At 42.7% G+C, this 15,137-nt stretch overlaps 1 protein-coding gene across 1 annotated transcript in view; it reads left to right on the top strand.

Annotated features, from left to right (window-relative positions):
- LOC113017612 (uncharacterized) overlaps positions 1-15,137 on the top strand; it is a 32,781-nt gene that overhangs the window by 15,513 nt on the left and 2,131 nt on the right. The window contains exons 3-6 of the mRNA XM_026160755.1: positions 264-596; positions 773-880; positions 6,068-6,394; positions 8,006-8,353. Of these exons, the coding sequence (XP_026016540.1) occupies positions 264-596; positions 773-880; positions 6,068-6,394; positions 8,006-8,353 (1,116 nt within the window). The remainder of the gene's footprint in view (positions 1-263; positions 597-772; positions 881-6,067; positions 6,395-8,005; positions 8,354-15,137) is intronic.

Below are 15,137 nucleotides of genomic sequence, written 5' to 3'. Positions count from 1 at the left end.
TCCCTGTGCTTAGTGTCACGTCGTCAGTGTCTCATCCCTGGAGCTGTGGGGTTTTCCCTGTGTTTCCTCATGTCTCAATTTATCATGCCCCAGTATAGTTTTGTATTGTTTTCCCTGCCAGCAATAAAGCTGAGTACTTTGAGTTACCTTTTGTGTTTGAGTGTGCGTTTGGGTCCTCTATTGCCTGCCTGCACAGAGCTAATTCCATGACAACTGTTGCTGCTTCTACAGTATTATTATATCATGTTTTACTGTCCTCTCAGACCAGCAGGTGGAGGTGGGGGTGGAGGAAGGCTCAGAGTCCGTCCTTCTGCCCTGCAAAACAAAACCTGACCTGCATGAGGACACAAGAGTGGAGTGGACTCGCTCTGACCAAGAACTCATGATGGTCCATGTGTATCCAAACAGAACCAACCTCCTTAAAAAACAGGACAACCTTTACAGAGATCGAACAAAGATGAACAAAGACCTGCTGAGAACTGGAGACCTCAGTCTGACCCTGAAATACCCCACAGACTGGGACACAGGAGGATACATCTGCACCATCTACAGGGACGAAGACATCCTGAGACAGAAAGTCGTGCTGCAGGTCAAAGGTCAGCAATAATTACATGCTGTAGATACATCTGACATCACTAAGATGAAAACTCATTTTAACATTTCAGAATAACCATGGTCGCTCTTTGATTGAAATGTGGGCCTCTTCATTATTACCATTATTTTCATTCAGTCGGAGCTCCAAGGTCATGCTGTTTATTGTGTTTGTCCACAGAACAGTTTCCATCCTGGACTATAGTTCTCCTTGTTCTCCTGGTTCTCCTGGTGGTTCTTGTGGTTTCTGGAGGTCTTTTATTACATTTCGGGCACTATTTCATGTCAGGTGAGTCTCTCCTACTACAGCAGCTGACATGGAAACATGTGCTGACAGTAAATGTTGCAGCAGCTTCAGTAAATGTTCCTCCTTGAGTTGTGCTCAGTCATGTGGTGGAGAGCTTCAGATGTTCAGAGCAGACACATGAGATCTTCATGGTTTCTGTGCTGATGTGTGTGAGACATGGCCGACTGTGGAGGCTCAGTCTGTCTGTTCTTCTGCTCTTCATCCAACATGTCTGCAGCACTTTACAGGACGCTGCAGACTAGTTACCAAAGAACGAGTCAGGAACACATCAGGAACAAACTGAGACACAAGCTGTGTCCCAATCCAGCAACCGCACGCTTCGTAGTACCCGTACGTCATGGTCTACATGGGGCAGGTACTACGAAGTACGAGAAGTGCGGAAGTGAGAGACTTGTGAAATGGGACGGTCTGGCCTTCGTCGCGCTGCTCAGGTTGCCTAGCAACCATGATACTAACCGTGAGAAATGTTTCATACAGCATTGTGTGACAGAAATGAAGGAGAAAAAATGTTTTGTTGGTCATTCATTTTTGTCATGACATCACTTTGATTAGTTGAGTATCTGAGGCTGAGACCACGGGACTGTAAAACATGATTGTTGGGCTTCATTTCTGTACTGAACAGTCATTTTAAGAATAGCTAGTAAATAACAATTAGCTAATGTTGTTCATGAGACTAAAATCATATCACTTTGGTAATGTAAATATAATATGGCCAATATTATAGTATTGTCAGATTATTATGATATATTACAGCAGTGAGTTTGATCTCTGTGTCAAATACTGAGCTTCAGAAAAGATTCAAGTTGCAGTTATTTATATTTCCTATCACGTTAAATCTTCACTCAAAGACAAGTATCTTTGACAGTGTATATATAGATGTATTATACATAAGAGACAAATATTGTTCGTTTAATATGTTGGCATTACTAAATTTGGCTCAATGCTTACATATATGTGTAAAAAGAAAATGTACGAGCTGTGAAAACTGTTTCTGATAGAATGAAGAGTAGACTGATCATACCATGTCATAATTGGGACCAGGAAGCAGAGTTGCAGTCACGCCTCTCTGCAGCTTCTCTCCTCCTGCTACCCCCCCAAAAACCCATCTCCATAAAGACTGTGTCAGCTTCCAAACAGACAAAAAACAAACTAAAAACCAGCAACAAACAACTTAAACATAAACAATTACAAAGAAAGAACAATACAGTATCCACATCTGAACCAAAGAGTAAAACAGTGAAATGTGGATTATTAAATATTAGGTCTCTCTCCTCCAAGTCTCTGTTAGTACATGACTTAATAATTGATCAACAAATTGATTTACTCTGCCTTACAGAAACCTGGTTGCAGCAGGATGATTATGTTAGTTTAAATGAATCAACACCCCCGAGTCATTCTAACTACCAGAAATCTCGAAGCACAGGCCGAGGGGGCGGTGTGGCAGCAATTTTTCACACCAGCCTATTAATTAATGAAAGACCAAGACAGACTTTTAATTCATTTGAAAGCCTGATGCTTAACATTGTCCACCCCAGCTGTGAAACTCAGAAACCAGTCTTACTTGTTATAATCTATCGTCCACCTGGGCCTTACACAGAGTTTCTGTCTGATTTCTCAGACTTTATATCTGATTTAGTTCTGAGCTCAGATAAAATAATTATTGTGGGTGATTTTAACATCCATGTAGATGCTAAAAATGACAGCCTCGACATGGCATTTAATCTGTTATTAGACTCAATTGGCTTCTCTCAAAATGTAAAAGAACCCACCCACCACTTTAATCACACTCTAGATCTTGTTTTAACATATGGCATAGAAACTGAACATTTAACAGTGTTTCCTGAAAACCCTCTCCTGTCCGATCATTTCCTGATAACATTTACATTTACAATAATTGATTACACAGCAGTGAAGAGTAGACTTTATCAAAGTAGATGTCTTTCTGAAAGTGCTGTAACTAAGTTTAAGAATATAATCCACCCACTGTTTCATCTTCAATGCCCTGTACCAACACAGAGCAGAGCAGCTATCTGAACGCTACCCCAACAGAGGTCGATTATCTTGTTAATAATTTCACCTCCTCACTACGTACGACTCTGGATACTGTAGCTCCTGTGAAAACTAAGGTCTCAAATCAGAAGTACCTGACTCCGTGGTATAATTCTCAAACACGTACCCTAAAGCAGATGACTCGTAATCTGGAGAGGAAATGGCGTGTCACAAATCTAGAGGATCATCATTTAGCCTGGAGAAATAGTTTGCTGCTTTATAAGAAAGCCCTCCGCAAAGCCAGAACATCTTACTATTCATCACTGATTGAAGAAAATAAGAACAACCCCAGGTTTCTCTTCAGCACTGTAGCCAGGCTGACAAAAAGTCAGAGCTCTTTTGAGCCAACCATCCCTTTAACGTTAACTAGTAATGACTTCATGAACTTCTTCACGAATAAAATATTTATCATTAGAGAAAAAATTACCAATAATCATCCCACAGATGTAATATTATCTACAGCTACTCTTAGTACCATTGATGTTAAGTTAGACTCTTTTTCTCCAATTGATCTTTCTGAGTTAACTTCAATAATTACTTCCTCCAAACCATCAACGTGTCTTTTAGACCCCATTCCTACAAAACTGCTCAAAGAAGTCCTGCCATTAATTAATTCTTCGATCTTAAATATGATCAACCTATCTCTAATAATCGGCTATGTACCACAGGCCTTCAAGCTGGCTGTAGTTAAACCTTTACTCAAAAAGCCATCTCTAGACCCAGCAGTCTTAGCTAATTATAGGCCAATCTCCAACCTTCCTTTCATATCAAAAATCCTTGAAAGAGTAGTTGTCAAACAGCTAACAGATCATCTGCAGAGGAATGGTTTATTTGAAGAGTTTCAGTCAGGCTTCAGAGCTCATCACAGAACAGAAACAGCTTTAGTGAAGGTTACAAATGATCTTCTTATGGCCTCTGACAGTGGACTCATCTCTGTGCTTGTCCTGCTAGACCTTAGCGCAGCATTCGATACTGTTGACCATAATATCCTATTAGAGCGATTAGAACATGCTGTAGGTATTACAAGTACTGCGCTGCAGTGGTTTGTATCATATCTATCTAATAGACTCCAGTTTGTGCATGTAAATGGAGAGTCCTCTTCACACACTGAGGTTAATTATGGAGTTCCACAGGGTTCAGTGCTAGGACCAATTCTGTTTACATTATACATGCTTCCCTTAGGCAGCATCATTAGAAGACATAGCATACATTTTCACTGCTATGCTGATGACACCCAGCTCTATCTGTCCATGAAGCCAGATGACACACACCAATTAGTTAAACTGCAGGGATGTCTTAAAGACGTAAAGACCTGGATGGCCGCTAACTTTCTGCTTCTTAATTCAGATAAAACTGAGGTTATTGTACTCGGCCCTGAAAAGCTTAGAAATATGGTATCTAACCAGATTCTTACTCTGGATGGCATTACCTTGGCCTCCAGTAACACTGTGAGGAACCTTGGAGTCATTTTTGACCAGGACATGTCCTTCAACGCACATATTAAACAAATATGTAAGACTGCTTTCTTCCATTTGCGCAACATCTCTAAAGTTAGAAATATCCTTTCTCAGAGTGACGCTGAAAAACTAGTTCATGCATTTATTACTTCCAGGCTGGACTACTGTAATTCATTATTATCAGGATGTCCAAAAAACTCGCTGAAAAGCCTTCAGCTAATCCAAAATGCTGCTGCAAGAGTCCTGACAGGGACTAGAAAGAGAGAGCATATTTCTCCTGTTTTGGCTTCCCTTCATTGGCTTCCTGTTAAATCCAGAATTGAATTCAAAATCCTGCTCCTCACATACAAGGTCTTAAATAATCAGGCCCCATCTTATCTTAATGACCTTGTAGTACCATATCACCCTATTAGAGCGCTTCGCTCTCGCTCTGCAGGCCTACTTGTTGTTCCTAGAGTATTTAAAAGTAGAATGGGAGGGAGAGTCTTCAGTTTTCAGGCCCCTCTTCTGTGGAACCAGCTTCCAGTTTGGATTCAGGAGACAGACACTATCTCTACTTTTAAGATTAGGCTTCAAACTTTCCTTTTTGCTAAAGCATATAGTTAGGGCTGGACCAGGTGACCCTGAATCCTCCCTTAGTTATGCTGCAATAGATGTAGGCTGCCGGGGGATTCCCATGACGCATTGAGTTTTTCCTTTCCAGTCACCTTTCTCACTCACTATGTATTAATAGACCTCTCTGCATTGAATCATATCTGTTATTAACCTCTGTCTCTCTTCCACAGCATGTCTTTATCCTGTCTTCCTTCTCTCACCCCAACCAGTCGCAGCAGATGGCCGCCCCTCCCTGAGCCTGGTTCTGCCGGAGGTTTCTTCCTGTTAAAAGGGAGTTTTTCCTTCCCACTGTCGCCAAAGTGCTTGCTCATAGGGGGTCATATGATTGTTGGGTTTTTCTCTGTATCTATGAAGCGCCTTGAGGCGACTTTTGTTGTGATTTGGTGCTACATAAATAAAATTGAATTGAATTGAATTGAATAACTGCTTTAACCCTCTGGGCTCTATCCTGGCCATTTGTGGCTACTTCACTTTTCTTTTTTCAACCAATTTCGTTCCGTTAATGCAAATGAAACTTCCCGAGGTGTGTATTTTTTTAGATTTGTTAATTTTCAACTTCAGCTCCTTAACTGTTTGAAGCCGGTCGGAGCAGGCACGCTATGTTTTGCGTAATTATTTTTAAATCCCGGTAGCACTGCAACCGCATAAGCTAGTGCAATAATTTGTTTTGCATATGAAACCGGAGGAGTTGTACTTGTTTTGTACTTGTAGTTGTACTTGTACAATGTTTTGTTTTAATCCTCGACCTCTCGGTCTGCTTTGGATCTGGTGGGTAACAGACGTCTCTGAAGACATCGGAGCACTTTTGCAAATATGTGGTGTCTTGATAAATCGAGCAGATATTTGAAGTTTACACAGCTACATTCTCGCCAGAAAGAGTAATATTTAAACGTTTTTAGCCGCACTCATCCACCATTGCCGCGTTTGAGTTTTGGACAAAATGTATTCTGGGATATTTAGCTGTAGAAGACAAGGAGGGGACAGGGAGGTCATGTGACCATCACAGCTGCTGCTGATGTCATCATGTTGTCCTTTATTGTCCTCTCAGTTTATAAGGTGGAGGTGGATTCAGGGGTGGAGTCTGTCCAACTGATCTGCAAAACCACAGTTTGTCTGCCTAAAGATGCTGAAGTGGAGTGGAAGGACAGAAAAGACAGGAAGGTCCACATGTATGAGAACGGCTCTGACCAGCCTGAAGAACAGGACGATAAATACAAGAACAGAACAAAGATGAAGAGAAACTTACTGAAACCTGGAGACCTCAGTCTGACCCTGAAATACCCCACAGATGGAGACAACTCCACCTACACCTGCACCGTCTACAACAGGGAGGGAAACATCCTGTTGAAGAAAGAAGTGAATCTCACTGTCAGAGGTCAGTGCTGTAGATACAGGTCAAAGGTCAGAGGTCAGACTCATGATGGTGGTTCAGTCTCAGTGGCTCCATCCAATAATGTTACAGTGTTAGCATGTCTGATGTTTGTGGCTGTTTTGGTTTTTATTTGATTTCCACCCAAATGTAAAAGCTTCAGCAGATGAACTGTAGGAGCAAAGTTCATGTGTGAGACTTCATCTGAAAGGTAACATCTTCTAGTTTCTGAACATGTGTTTGGTTAGCATGTGGCTAAAACACAGGCTAAGCTAAGTCAGCTCCAATCTCAGTAAAAACCTTCTTTGGTCCTCATCTATAACCAGTCATATCTGAGTCACAATAACTAGAAGATGATTTCTAGCAGAAGTGTGAAAATCTTTACATCCTTTCTCCATGTTATCATCCAAAGCTGTGTGAAGTTTCAGAGCTCTGCAGCTAACAGAGACTTTCAGTTTGCTGCTCTCTTCCTCTGACAGCTCCATTCTTAGGGAGCGTTAGTTCTCTGTTTCACTTTATTCCACTTATTCAGTCTGATGTTCTCTGATCTGTTTCTCTTGTTTAGTGTCTTAAATGCTGCCAGTGCCTCTCTTTGCTGTAACCAACCTTTCTCTTTATTTCTGAGCCTTTTAAGGACTTTAACTGATGCATCAACCTTTGAAAATGGAAAGAAATCAGATTCATGGCTGCATCACAGTGTCACATGTAGTTCTCCACATCAGCTGGATTATATCTATAGCAGCAAACAGCAGCTGATGCACAAATCTTTGTCTGTGTTAATAAAGTTGGATCAGTTCAAACAGTTTGTTGCTCTGCTTGAAAGCAGCAGTTTTTCTAATGCACCACCTTCATGTTTCCTTCATATTTGAATCCCCCTGTAGATGCTGACAGGTAACCATGTCACACAGAGCTCAAGCCTTTGAATCCAGCTGTGACTGTTGATTTTCTATTGAATGGACTTTTTCAAATCCAGCTGTAGGCCTGTGTTTGTGAGCTCATTAACAGCTGTTTGTTTAGAGAGACGTGGTCCTCACAGGACAGCCACTACAAACATATGATTTTATAGAATATGATGCATTACTGCAGATTCAACACAATAGAAAGGATTTGAAATGAGCTCAGCCTTAAACATGTGCAGCAGTAATATTGATCCACAGACACTGATGGGAACATTTTTCTGCACAATAAGTACTTTGACTTTTCATACTTTATGTACAATTTGCCAGTACTGCAGTTTTGTGTGTAGTGAGGTGTTTTCATGGTGTTTTCTTGGTGCTTTTACTAAAGGAAGGCTTCTATCAAATTCTTCCACATGTTGTCAAACTGAGCTGTGTGATGAAGTGAGTGTGACAGAAACACTCAGACTGTGTTTCTCTGCTTCATCAAGTCAAATCTGGTCCTCAGAGACTGAATAAAGTCCTGTCCCACTAACAGCAGCTCCAACAGTCTGTTCACTGCTTTCTTCCTGTCAGTCTTCATCTTTCTGCTGCGTCTCCTCTTCACACTGACCACTTTCTATCTAACAGTGAGCTCCCAGTGAAGCAGCAGCATTCAGCCTGTTAGAGTCAACACAAATGTCTCCATCCAAGCTCATGTTGTGCTTTGTTGTCCTCTCAGTCCCCCAGGTGGAGGTGGATTCAGGGGTGGAGTCTGTCCAGCTGCCCTTCAACACCACACTTCACCTGCCTGAAGACGCTAAAGTGGAGTGGATGGACAAATACACGATCCTCAGTAGAACACACAACAGGAAAGTCCACGTGTATGAGAACGGCTCTGACCAGCCTGAAGAACAGCACCAGGCTTACAGAGACCGAACGAAGATGAATGAAGACCTGCTGAAAACTGGAGACCTCAGTCTGACCCTGAAACACCCCACAGATGGAGACAACAGGACCTACACCTGCACCGTCTACAGCAGGGAGGGAAACATCCTCCTGAAGAGAAAGGTGGAGCTGAAAGTCAGAGGTTTGTGCTGTAGATACAGGTGAAAGTTCAGAGGTCATGTAGGAGTTTATTCTCTAAAAGCTTTTAGTTTGAATCTATTTTCAGTTCATTCAAATAAAATAAATTCTTTGATGTTTTGATCTAAAAGCCAAAAATGTCAGGCGGAGCAACTGTGTGTTTAAATGAACTAAGAAGAGCATTAAAATGATCCTACCTTCAAAATAAAAGCCTCTGGCATGATGTGAGTTTGGATCAAATCAATAGTTTTGTTAGTTTAGTCCAAATCAGTGTAAATGTATAAATATCAATAGTTTTAAAGCTGCTGAGATCATTCCAACACTTTGATCCAGTCATTTGGATGTTGTCACATGTCAGGCTGGAGCAGCCATAAATATGAGGCTTTTATTGTGAAAATGCTGAGTGTGATGATCCAGAGGAGCCCATGGGGTGTTTGTGGCTGGATGCAAAGGTTTGTAGCTCTCCTTGTAAAGAGAAACAGCTTGAAGCTACAGAGGAGCGTCTGCAGAAGAAGACAGGGGAAAGAGGAAGAAGCTGAGGCCGCTGGAGAAAAGACAGGAAAAGGAAATCAGCTTCATTTGTTGGAGGCCGTTTGTTCATCACACTGAAATATTCCCACTTTAGAGACAGGAAACAAAGTGAAGTGTGGATTGATGTTTGTCTCCATGATTTGGGCCCTGGAGTCATTTCTTCATCTCCCACTTTAAGACATATTAATGTCAGCCTCACACGTCCCACAGTGGACACATTTCTATTTCTAGATGATATTTGGAGGATGGTCATGTGTTTCTCTGCTGTCACAGCTCTTTGTGATATTTGAGCGCAGCTGTAATGTTTGTGTGGTTAAAGCCACCAGACTCCACTGACAAAAACTCTCATTTTAGCCGGAGAACACGGGGCTGCTGTGGGACTTTGTGTTTGCAAAGGTTTCTATTGGAGGCATGTTTGCCTTTATTATATAGGTGCAGAGAGTAGACAGGAAAGTGGGGAGAGAGTGAGGGACACACAGGCACCTGTAGTAAGCCCCGCCTTCAGCCCACCTGCTCAGCCAGGTGAGCTATAGCGCTGCTTTAACATGTTGGTGTGATTGAGAGTGAATGAAAGTGAGTGATGGAGGCAGCAGGAAACTAACAGGCTGTTTGTTCTGAGAGGTCACATGACTGTTGTTCTCAGCAGAGTCTGATGATTTGATGAGACCATGAGAGCGGCTTCAGTTCCTCATCAGAAAGAGTCTGACAGAAGCTCCTCCCTCTGTACCCCAGTAGACTTCTATTAGACTGCTCCAGATTCCTGAGAGTTCACACAGAAAACTTTACAAACAGCCAAAGAAAAACTATTGAAAAGCTTCAAGATCACAAAGAGCTCTTTCACAGCACATATGAGCCATTAAGAAGTGCACATTTGTGTTTCCCACAGTCCATCATCCAATAATATCAAAGGACAAACTGTGAGGTAAAAAGCCTTCAGCTCTTTTTGAAGGAAGCAAAAAGACTTTGGTCCTGAGAGATGGTTCAAAACACAACTCAGACCTACCAAAGTATTATTTGTGCCAAACACATGAAGCCTTCAACTTTGTATGTGTCCAGTCAGTGTGGCAATAGAAGTCACTGTGAGGATTTTCAATGTGCTGTCAAAGAGCATCCAAACAATCAGGTGAGGATGAAGAGAATTAGTGTGGATGGACAGAAAATCCATATCCAGTGTGATTTAGGAGCAGCTCATATATAATGAGTGAAATGAAAGAAGAGCACAGACAGGAAGAACATGAGTGAGCAGACATTTTGGAGCTGCTGATCCACACAGGGCTGGATGGAAGGAGTGGGAGTCCATGATGGCTCAAAGTCTCTGATCTAACTGTTCCTGAGCCTCTCCCCCTGCCTCCTCTTTGGATCTTCTCCTCCTCTTCTTCCTTATCTGCCTCCTCCACCACTGCTCTCTCCTCCCTCATCTCCTCCTCAGCTGAACTGAAGTCAGGGCTGTAACATGAGGAAACGTGCAGAAATGACTGAGTCAGCATGTTGTTGAAGTGAGTTGAGTGATGGTGAGCAGATTAGATGTGCGAGCCTCCCTGTAGAGAAAAGCAGATCTTCTCCAGAGTTTCCCACCTCATGTTTTCCTGTGTCACAGCTGATTGTCACATCCTGGCTGTCACTAAATGAGTGGTCCAAAGGTGGAAGGAGGAGCACAGTTAGATTGTTCACCTCCTAACCTGTGAAATCAATCAGCTGAATGAAAAACACTGTGATCCTATGAGCTGCTATCAGGGCTGCTCCATTCTCAGGATTCTCATCTGGATGACTGAAGCAGATTATTGATGAAGTCAGCAAACAGCTTTCAAAATGGCTCTTTTTCCAGGGGAACTCCCTGAAATGTAAATCTCATTGGAATGAAGAAGAAGTCCAAAGGCGTGGTTAGGCCCAGACTTGTGGCTGTTTTCAATGTAAAGCCCATGTTGCAGGCAGCTGCTGCTCCTTACTGGCCCACAGCCTCCACTGATGGATGTGTCAGCTCACTTGTACTGTAGCCACGGGGAGAGCGATGGTGAAGCTGACAACCAGAGGTGTAGCGCTATTTGTTGAAGTAGCCCAGCTGTGCCATGGAAGCACAAGTTTCCAGAGATGATTGGACTGTGAGCAGAAATGATCCATGTTGGACTGAATTGAAGAACAGATCATAAAGTCCTCTGTGTGCCCAGCCCGTCTGTCTGAGCATCTTCATCAGTGTGCAGCTGATCTACAGCTAATGTGCTGATTGATGAGCAGCCTGTTCATGGTGATGATGAGAAACAGATTGGATTCAAAGCACAAATGAGTGAAAAAGGAGCAGCAGCCATGATAGAGCGAGTCCTCTGCTGACAGAAATAGTGGAGTGAAGGATTTGTGCAGCGTTTCTCTGTGAAAACAGCTGATTCAGATCAATGAGAGGAGGATGAAGGAGAAGCAGCATGTTTCTGATAGAAGCATCACTGCTGTGCTACAAACTGCTGGGACTGTGTGTGTGTGACGGCTCAGCTGGAGGCAGGATTGGTCCAGAGGAGAGCTGCTTTATTCCAGACTAACTCTTCTAGAAAGCTGACATCTGTGTGGAACAGCTGACCTGCACCATGTGGAAAAGAACAGCAACATGATTCAGCGTCAGATCCCGACACATCCACGGATTCATCCCGTTACAGGAACTGTGCCACACGTGGCCTCTGTTTGTTCTGCATCGATGCTGCAGGGATTTCTTCAAGTCACTATAATATAGTGTCAGATGGACACATGAAGCTAACACGGCACATCTTTGTGAGTCTGCAGCATGTTGACACACATGTCAGTGTTGTACAGATCTGAGAGCAGCACAAACAAACTCCATCAAAGTGATTTGTGCTGTTGCAGAGCTGTGTGACTGCATTTGTCTTCATTATGGACACATTTCTACAAATGGGACTAAACATGTGACCCTCTGCACATCCATGGCTCAACAGTGCACCCATTGGCTGGATGCAGCTTGTATTGTGGCTCCTCCCCCTTAGCTTCAGGTCAGTTTAGCTGTGTTTCCTCCAAATCCCAGAATTCCTGAGGAGCAGGAATATGTGGGGCTGGGCTCTAAACACTCAGGGTGAGGACTGAGTGAAGAGCTACAGGACAAAGTTTCAGCGCTGCGCTCACAGCTTTGAGACGTCCAATCAGCAACTGGTCCTGATAACATCTCCCCTCTCATTCCACATACATGAAGACTGCTAGAAGCAGCTATCAGCCACATCAGGCTCACATCATGCTTGCTATTAAACATGCTGCAGTCTGCAGTAAACTCCCTGCCACAAAGCTTTGAGTCTCCTCCAAATGCACCTGTAACAAGGTCACCTGCAGAAATAACTGTGTCCACGGGCAGAGTCACCAACACTCTGCACCAGAGCTAAACCTGCTTTGGAGCTAAAAAGCTGCTGTCAGGGTTTCCTGCAGAGCTTCAAATGTGGAGACTGAAAGCTGTGGACAGTTTCTGTGGCTGGATTATTTCATATGTGTTTGTTTCACTTTCAAAGGAAAGTGTTGGAATAAATCAGGTGTGTGACGCACACTTTACTGCAGATTGTTCTCAATGTAACACAAAAAGCAATCAAAATGTGATTGATCCTGATGTGCTTGTTGCTTCTAGCAGTGTTGATGTATTTGCACAGAGAGGGGGAGATGTTATCAGAGTGTGTAAGTGATCAGATCTGATGCTGAATCATGTTCATGTACAGTCAGCTGATCCTCACAGTTCAGTTTGTAATCATGCAGCTCTCCTCTGATAAATCCTGAGCTCCACCTGAGTCTCAGTCCTCAGGACCTCACACAGTCCCAGCAGCTTCTATCAGCAGAGTTCTCCCTGATATCACAAACATATTGATCCTCCTTCAGCCTCCTCTCATTCATCTGTTTCCACAGAGAAACTCATCAGTGAAACCTGAGCTTACTGTGGATTATTCTGGTGGCTCCATCACTCTCTGCCTCACACGCCCTCATCTGCTGCTTTCCTCTGATTGGCTGCTCTGACAGAGTCATGATTGGCTGCATGTTTGTATAGAAAGCAGCACGTTGCTGGTAGATCAGCCATCAGCTCATGTTTGTGACTGCAGCATGGCACCAGTTTGCTCCTCGTGTTTCAGTCCCAGACTGACCTGCAGCTCTTTAGTAAATTCAGACAGCAGCTTTGTAACTGTTAGTAAATCTGACCATGAATATCATTATGACACCTCTGACCACTCATTCTGTCTTTATTGGCTTTCATACATGAAACACGCTTAAAGTCACCATTGAATCTAAACTGGATGAAAGCAGCTGTGAGTCACTGCAGCAGCTCTGTGCCAACAACCAACCAACACCTGGGTGGAGTCCCAGCTGAAGCTGAGAGATACTCAGAGACAGAAGCAGCTGTATGGAAGCGTTCTACAGGACGGCTGACACAAAGCTGATGTTACTGATGTCTCCTAGATAGATCTCATGGACCAAAGGCTCTCTGTGTCATCTCGGCTCCAGCTGAACTAAACTGAGAGTGAATTTGGGCTTTCAGGGAGGGGTGAAAGTAGAGATGGACCGATCCGATATTACTTATCGGTATCGGTCCGATACTGGCCTAAATTACTGGATCGGATATCGGAGAAAAATAAAAAATGTAATCCAATCCATTAAATATCACGAAAGCACCTCACAAAACTTGCAACACGCCGTAACTCACCTCAGAACGTTAGCACGTTGGAGCAGTATGCATCACGTGATAGAGCGGCTGTGGCATGCGGGACCTGTCGGTGGTCTGGATAGCATTTGGAGCTTCGCTAGCAACCTGGCATTTCATCTCCGACAAAGTTATCCCCGAGAGAAGTAAAGCAAGTGTGTAAGTCCATCTCTGAATGTTTGTAAAGCATTCCTGCGTTAAGCTTAACAAGCGACTGCCTCTCGCTCTCCGGCTGCTACTTCAGTCGTGAAACTGCTTAAATGATCAGCTGATCGGCTTTTCTGTCGCGAGTCCGTCTCTCTTGTTTGTTTTTGGCCCACTTTGCACCAGAAAGAGGGAACCAGCGGCTGAACAACAGCAGCACGTTTAAGCTTGATAAGCTGTTGTTAGAATGTATTTAATATTACTTTCTACACCAGGATCTTTTTCTACGTAGCTGACGGCTGTAACTGTGCAGGGGCGGATCTAGCAAAGTTTAGCCAGGGGGGCCGATAGGGCATTAACTGGGAAAAGGGGGCACAAAGACAGACTTTTCTTTCTTATTCTCATTTAAAATGTCGAGCTTTTAATAAATAATTATCTGACACCCAAAGTTTTAATTTGATGTAAAATGAATAGAAGTCAATTACTGTATATAGTGACTATTAAGTCTAATATATATACCCTAGTAAGCTATAGTACTTTTTACTTTGGGAAGGTACCATCTGTGCAGTCTGCACTTTTGTTGAAGAAAGATGTTGAATCTATTTAATATTTCTTGAAAAATAATTTATTTCTGTGCATTTTTTTTCACACTGCATCAAATTAAAGTTGATTACGTCGATTAAGCATCATGAGGTGGCGCGTGAGGGGTGGTTCCCTATTTTTTATTTATTTATTTTTGTTGTTGCTGGGAGTTGGAACCCTATTAGTTAGGTTGCTTAATATTTACGCTAAGTACTCTTTAAAATACCAGAATAGGGAGGATGGTGTAGGTTTAAGTTTATTAGATTGATCAGTATTGCTGAACTATGAAATATTTTTTTTGTATACAGGTATAACAGAATAGCTTTAGTGTAGTTGTTGTTTTAAATTTGAGTATGAACTTATACAAAATGCAGCAAGATATTTTAAAAAACAGTTTTGTTGATTTAAAAAACACTATATCGGATTCATATCGGTATCGGCAGATATCCAAATTTATGATATCGGTATCGGTATCGGACATAAAAAAGTGGTATCGTGCCATCTCTAGGTGAAAGCAGATTCAGATTTCAACATGTTTCTGTTCAAAACATCAAATCAAGCTGATGGGAAGTTGTAGAATCCTTCAGAATAAAAGCCTGACTATTCAGAGCTCCAACATTAAGAAGAGCAAAGTGAACCAAGGTGGGTGGAGGCAGCAGAGAAACTGTAGGGTGGAGCTGAATGCTTCATCAGTGAGATGATGCAGCAGATTTCCTCCACCTTGCACAAACTGTCCTGTTAGTTATTATGACTGGAACATCCAAAATGTCTCCAGAGGCTCCGAGTCCAGCTGAACATGTATTAGTTTTTAGAGTGGAACTGAGGTGATAGGGACTAGGACCTGGGGGACGTCAGTCAGTGACGG

This window comes from Astatotilapia calliptera, unplaced genomic scaffold (genome assembly GCF_900246225.1).
Source record: "Astatotilapia calliptera unplaced genomic scaffold, fAstCal1.2 U_scaffold_16, whole genome shotgun sequence".
Classification (NCBI taxonomy): domain Eukaryota; kingdom Metazoa; phylum Chordata; class Actinopteri; order Cichliformes; family Cichlidae; genus Astatotilapia; species Astatotilapia calliptera.
The sequence above is the reverse complement of the archived record's forward strand: the minus strand, read 5'-3'. Positions and strand labels throughout refer to the sequence as shown.